Source organism: Pyrgilauda ruficollis, unplaced genomic scaffold (assembly GCF_017590135.1).
Source record: "Pyrgilauda ruficollis isolate IOZ18807 unplaced genomic scaffold, ASM1759013v1 scaffold244, whole genome shotgun sequence".
Classification (NCBI taxonomy): Eukaryota; Metazoa; Chordata; class Aves; order Passeriformes; family Passeridae; genus Pyrgilauda; species Pyrgilauda ruficollis.
Window position 1 is genome coordinate 242,320 of NW_024523756.1, and position 6,978 is coordinate 249,297.

Sequence of the window (6,978 nt, forward strand, 5' to 3'; positions counted from 1 at the left end):
TGGCTGGGGTGGGCACAGCCTCCCCCTGGCACCAGCAGTGTTTGTGAGTTGAGGCTGAGCCAGTCCCCATAATCTGACTCTGCGGGGCAGAGTTCAGGGGCCAGGGCTGGCAGCAGGGTGGGAAGGGAGGGTGAGGAGGGAAGGAAAAGGGCTGGAGGCTTGGTCATGGAATCCCAGCATCCCAAATCCCGGGGCTGGCACAGCCCTCCCAGCCCATGGAGCCCCAGCTGTGCCCCATGGCCACCTTGTCCCCAGCCCAGAGCACTCAGTGCCACCCCCAGGGGACACCTGCAGGGATGGGCACTGCAAAGCTCCCTGGGCAGCCCCTGCCAAGCCCTGAGCACCCTTTCCATGGGCAAATTCCTGCTGCTGTCCCAGCTGAGCCTGCCCTGGCCCAGCCTGGGGCCGATCCTCTTGTGCTGTCCTCCCGTGTGTAAAGCTTTACAAGAACCCATCCCTGGAGGTGCCCAAGGGAGGCCTGGATGTGGCACTCGGTGCCCTGGGCTGGGGACAAGGTGGGCTTCGGGGGCAGGTTGGACTCGGTGGTCTTGGACACTTCTCCAGTGTCAGTGATCCCGGGATCCTGTGAATTTCCCGGTGTCCACGGAGGGCAGTGCCCCAGCACAGAGGGGTTCACAGAAGTGTCATTTAGGGCCAGAGCTGCATTTTCCACAGACACCCCACATGAGACAAACCCATTTGCTCTCCCTAGCCTGTTCAGGCACAGAAGTAGTGGTTAAATTCAGTTTCTACCCCACAGCTGAGGGGGCAAAGATAAATTTATTGCCACAAGACACCTTGGCACAGACGGCTCCTGGGCCACCCGAGGGGACACCTGGGGCTGTGTTTGCCTTTGTGACATGCAGTTTGTTTTTATTGTGCAATATATTATGATTTTAATTAAACATTTGGTGTCTCACCGGTCAAGGGGAGACAGCCAGAACTTCCCCTCTGTCATTCCCTCGGAGCAATGCTGCAAGCACTCCTCTTGCAAAATTTATGACTTCCACTACAGATTTGCCCTCCCAATAAAAATTATGTGTATTGCCAGCACCGTGGCTGCAGCACTGCCAGCCATAAATCTCCGGGAGCCATAAACATGTCACCAATAAACTATCAGGAGAAAATCCTGCCTGCTGGGAGAGCAGCATAAATGGAAACGCTCATTTACGGCACACACTCCTCCCGCTGTTTGCGCACCGAGCGGGGCTCACGGCTCGGGTGATTGGGCAGGGTCAGCGTTAAAAGGGCTGCCCCGGGCACGGGCAGGGACAGGGCACGGGCACGGATATGGGCACGGGATCTCCCTCTGCTCCTCGGCACGGCTGAGCCTGAGAGCCCCCGGCACCCTCGGTAAGTGCAGGCACTCCTGAGCCCCTCTGGTGGGCAGTGACACGGGGGGCAGCTGTGCCCAGTGCACCTCCTGAGCCCCTCTGGTGGGCAGTGACACGGGGGGCAGCTGTGCCCAGCACTGCTCCCTGAGCCCCTCTGGTGGGGCAGTGACACGGGGGGCAGCTGTGCCCAGTGCACCTCCTGAGCCCCTCTGGTGGGCAGTGACACGGGGGGCAGCTGTGCCCGGTGCCACTCAGGTTGTGCCCGTGGTCCCCATGGCCTCAGTGCCACTCGGGTTGTCCCCATGGCTCCATGGTGGCCTCAGTGCCACTTGGGTGGTCCCCGTGGCCCCAGTGCCACTTGGGTTGTCCCCGTGGTCCCTGTGGCCCCAGTGCCACTCGGGTTGTCCCTGTGGTCCCCATGGCCCCAGTGCCATTCGGGTGGTCCCTGTGGCTCCGTGGTGACACGGGTGGGATGTGTGGAGCAGGGGGCTGTTGGTGTCTCGTGTGGAGCTGTCGGTGGTGCCGATGGGCTGTGGCCTGGTGTGAGTGAGATCCAGCTGCTCTCCCCTTCCTGGGGGCCGTGTCAGCCGTGGGAATGGCCCTGCCCACGGTCCCTGTCCTGGCCACGGTCCCTGTCCTGCCCACAGTCCCTGTCCTGCCCATGGTCCCTGTCCTGGCCATGGTCACTTCCCCTCTGTCATTCCCTCGGAGCAATGCTGCAAGCACTCCTCTTGCAAAATTTATGACTTCCACTACAGATTTGCCCTCCCAATAAAAATTATGTGTATTGCCAGCACCGTGGCTGCAGCACTGCCAGCCATAAATCTCCGGGAGCCATAAACATGTCACCAATAAACTATCAGGAGAAAATCCTGCCTGCTGGGAGAGCAGCATAAATGGAAACGCTCATTTACGGCACACACTCCTCCCGCTGTTTGCGCACCGAGCGGGGCTCACGGCTCGGGTGATTGGGCAGGGTCAGCGTTAAAAGGGCTGCCCCTGGGCAGGGACAGGGCACGGGCACGGATATGGGCACGGGATCTCCCTCTGCTCCTCGGCACGGCTGAGCCTGAGAGCCCCCGGCACCCTCGGTAAGTGCAGGCACTCCTGAGCCCCTCTGGTGGGCAGTGACACGGGGGGCAGCTGTGCCCAGTGCACCTCCTGAGCCCCTCTGGTGGGCAGTGACACGGGGGGCAGCTGTGCCCAGTGCACCTCCTGAGCCCCTCTGGTGGGCAGTGACACGGGGGGCAGCTGTGCCCAGCACTGCTCCCTGAGCCCCTCTGGTGGGGCAGTGACACGGGGGGCAGCTGTGCCCAGCACTGCTCCCTGAGCCCCTCTGGTGGGGCAGTGACACGGGGGGCAGCTGTGCCCAGCACTGCTCCCTGAGCCCCTCTGGTGGGGCAGTGACACGGGGGGCAGCTGTGCCCGGTGCCACTCAGGTTGTGCCCGTGGTCCCCATGGCCTCAGTGCCACTCGGGTTGTCCCCATGGCTCCATGGTGGCCTCAGTGCCACTTGGGTGGTCCCCGTGGCCCCAGTGCCACTTGGGTTGTCCCCGTGGTCCCTGTGGCCCCAGTGCCACTCGGGTTGTCCCTGTGGTCCCCATGGCCCCAGTGCCATTCGGGTGGTCCCTGTGGCTCCGTGGTGACACGGGTGGGATGTGTGGAGCAGGGGGCTGTTGGTGTCTCGTGTGGAGCTGTCGGTGGTGCCGATGGGCTGTGGCCTGGTGTGAGTGAGATCCAGCTGCTCTCCCCTTCCTGGGGGCCGTGTCAGCCGTGGGAATGGCCCTGCCCACGGTCCCTGTCCTGGCCACGGTCCCTGTCCTGCCCACAGTCCCTGTCCTGCCCATGGTCCCTGTCCTGGCCATGGTCCCTGTCCTGCCCATGGTCCCTGTCCTGTGTCCAGTGTCACCAGGCCATGGGGCTCTCTGGGAGCTGCATCCCCAGGGTGCCCTTGTTGATCTGTTGGTTTTTGGTTTTCCAAAACTCCAGCCCTGATGCTGCTCCCTTTGCTGAGCCCTCACTTGGTTGTGGGGCTGTGAGAGCAGCAAGGTCTCCTCTTTGGGAAGGAGCAGAGCTCTGAGCCTCGCCCAGCCCAGCCCCAGCTCCCAGGGCCCTGCTGCTGCCCTCGCTGACAAGAGCCCTTCAAACACCAGCAATTTGAGTTACTGGTGAGCATCAAAGTCAGAGACAGGCGAAACACCAGGAGGTGGCTTTAGAGGCATGCGAAGGGACGCCACGGTGAGGGATCCAGGGGCAGCCCCAGCTGCTCTGGGCACCCTGTGCCAGGGCCTCACACCCTCCAGATGCTGTGGCATTGGCAGAAAGGGGCAGCTCTTCCCTTTGGGGAGCTCTGAGCCAGCAGCGAGGGCCAGAGGTACCCGTGGGCAGTTTGCTGTGGCACCACCAGGCTCTGTGGAGCCATCAGGGGATGCACCAGCTGCCCCAAGCCCTCCCTGTGCTGCCCAGGCTCTCCTGAGGAAGGGCTGACTGTCCCTTCAGCACCGGGCACGCTGCAGGGCAGGGTGGCTCTGATACCAACACGTGGCTCTGCCCTGCCTGGAGAAAATCAAATGGTCTGGGTTCTCCCCAGGTGCCATCAGTTATGTGCTGCTTTTGCCCCCGGAGCAGGAAGATGCTTGTCCTTGCTAAGCTTCAGGATTTATTGTCACATTAGACTCTCAAGCTGAGAATCTAATGAAGAAAATCATATTAGGACCCTAATAAATACGTCATGGAAGGATTGTCTGTTATTCAAAGATGAGCTGTGTTACGGCAAACTTCTGGCTCAAAATCCAGGCACACTTTTGTATCCTGTGGAAGGTGCAGGAAGACTGAAGTCACAAGTATTTTTTTGCTTTAATTAGCTCATCTTGCACCTTTGCTGCCTTCCCCCACCCACCCAGCGGGTCACTGTGTCGCTGAGGGGCTCAGGGACCCTGTCAGCATTGCCAAGGAAATGCAGGAAACTGGACTGTGCCAAGGCCCGGAGGTTCACTGGATAATTCACGTTGGAGAGACTTCTGAAGATCTCTGGTCCAGCACCTGCCTCGTGCAGGCCAGCTGGGACCTCTCATGGCTCTGTCCAGCTGGGTGTGGAAAACGTCTGTGCATGGAGATGTGCAACCTCGATGGGGAAACATTTCTCCTTCACTCAGTCCAAACCCCTCATTTCAGCTGCCACTGCTGCCTCCATCCTTCATCCACGCTCCGCTGTGAAGATCCTGGTCCAGCCTCCCTGATCCCCTTGGAGGAGGATCCCTTCAAACAAACCTCCTCTGCTCAGGGCCGGACCTGCCTCTTCCCTGGATCTCTCATTCCACCCCACCTGTCTCACCTGCCTCGCTGACATCCTGCTGAAGTGGAGCAGGCACGGCTGGATCTCTGCCAAGCCTCGCTCCCCTCTGCTCTGTGCCAAAGACCCCCCACCCCCCGTGTGCCCCCTGCCCTCCAGTTCACCCCCAGAGCCTTGCCGGGGTGCTCCCCAGGGCTCTGAACCTGGAACACCTTGTGCTCTGCCCTGTGCTTGCCTGTTCCCAACGGGTGTCCCAGGCCCCACACGGAGCCTGTGGCCCCGTGGGGCTTTGCTCATTTATTCCCCTCCACCTGGCAGTAAGGTTGTGAAAAGAGCAGGGCTTGGGGGTGTGAGTACCTCCGAAAATCCACCTTGCCCTGGGACCCATCTTCTGAGCTGAGAGCAGGAGGGTCTGAGTGGCTGATGCTCTGTTCTGCTGGAAATCATGGAATCCCATGGTTTGGACTGGGAAGGGCCTTAAAGACCAAGCTGTTCCCACAGCTCCAGGGGCAGGGAGATCTTCCCTGGCCCAGGCTGCTCCAATCTGGCATTGAACACTTGCAGGGATGGGGTAGCCACAGCTTCTCTGGCCTTCCAGTGCCAGTGCCAGTGCCAGTGCCAACAAATTTTGCATTTCTTTCCAGTGTTGATTTCCTAAATAAGAAGTATCAGGGTTAAACTTTCACAATTTTCACACCTTTTGATCTCCAGTTGGCATAAACCAGCAGCCTTGGCCTAGCAGCTTGGTCGTGGTTGGGATGAGCTTGGAAAAGGCGTTTGCTCACTCCACAGAGCATCTCAAACCCTGGAATTTGGGGATGACTCTGAAATAGTGGAATGTTTTCCCATTCATTCTAAAGCATTTCAAGTATTTCTTTTTTCCCCCTCTTTTCAAACAAAAACTGTCCATCCTTTCCCTTCAGTTTGGGATTTAATGGGTGAGCAGGAGCCTGTGTGGCACTGTTCCCAGCCAGCTCAGGGATCCCTGCAGAGGCTGGTGGGGAGGTGCAGGGCTGTGCAGCTCCTCTGCTCAGCACAGAGTCCAGCTGCGTGGGGTTTGTGTTGTTGGTTTGTTTTAGGTCTAGGCCATGTGAGAGCTGAGCTGGGATGGAGCATGACTCACACACCCCGTGGGAACTCAATGGCTCCTTCCACCAGCCTTCAGCTTTCCTCATGGTGGGCATCCCGGGCCTGGAAGCCCTTCACCCCTGGATCTCCATCCCCTTCTGTGCCCTGTACCTTTCTGCGCTCTTGGGGAACTGCGTGATCCTGTTCATCGTCGGGAGGACGCCGAGTCTCCACGAGCCCATGTACTACTTCCTGTCCATGCTGGCCGTCACCGACCTGGGCCTGGCGCTCTGCACCCTGCCCACCACGCTGGGCCTCTTCTGGTTCGGCGCGCGCCGCATCGCCTTCGACGCCTGCCTCGCCCAGATGTGCTTCATCCACATCCTGTCCTTCATCGAGTCCTCCGTGCTCCTGGCCATGGCCTTTGACCGCTTCGTCGCCATCTCCCACCCGCTGAGGCACCCGGCCATCCTGACCCAGGGCACGGTGCTGAAGATAGGCCTGGCCATCGTGCTCAGGGGCGTGCTCTCGCTGCTCCCCATTCCCTTCCTGCTCAAGAGGCTGACCTACTGCGGCAGGACGGAGCTGTCCCACTCCTTCTGCTTCCACCCCGACATCATGAACCTGGCCTGCGCAGATATAAAGGTCAACGTCTTCTACGGCATGATCATTCTCTTGTCCACCGTGGGGACGGACTTCGTCTTCATCGTGCTGTCCTACATCCTCATCATCAGAACCGTCGTCAGCCTCACCACCAAGGAGGAGTGTCTGAAGGCTCTGAACACCTGTGTCTCGCACATCTGTGCTGTCCTGGTGTTCTTCATCCCCATGATCGGGCTGTCCATGATCCATCGCTTTGGCAGGAACGTTCCTCCCCTCGTTAACACCTTGGTGGCCTACACCTACCTCATCATTCCCCCCGCCCTCAACCCCCTCATCTACAGCATCAAATCCACCCACATCCGCGAGGCGCTGCTCAGGGCCCTGTGCAGGAAGCCTGCCTCTGACTGGTAGATTGCTCCTCCAGTTCTGCCAGAGAGTGCTCATGGACTGGGCTCTCTGTCAGACCCCTGGCACTGGGGGCTCTGTCACACCCCTGGGTCTGGGGGCTCTGTCACACCCCTGGCACTGGGGGCTCTCTGTCACACCCCTGGCACTGGGGGCTCTGTCACACCCCTGGGACTGCAGGCTCTGTCAGACCCCTGGGTCTGGGGGCTCTATCACACCTCTGGGACTGGGGGCTCTGTCACACCCCTGGGTCTGGGGGCTCTGTCACACCCCTGG

The 6,978-nt window shown here is 60.0% G+C and overlaps 1 protein-coding gene across 1 annotated transcript; it reads left to right on the forward strand.

The window, feature by feature from the left end:
- Positions 1-5,544: 5,544 nt before the first annotated feature.
- On the forward strand, positions 5,545-6,708 carry LOC121355122 (olfactory receptor 51G2-like). The gene has a single exon (XM_041470318.1). The coding sequence runs from the start codon at positions 5,734-5,736 to the stop codon at positions 6,706-6,708; it is 975 nt and encodes a 324-aa protein (XP_041326252.1). The 5' UTR covers positions 5,545-5,733.
- The last annotated feature ends 270 nt before the right edge of the window (positions 6,709-6,978 follow it).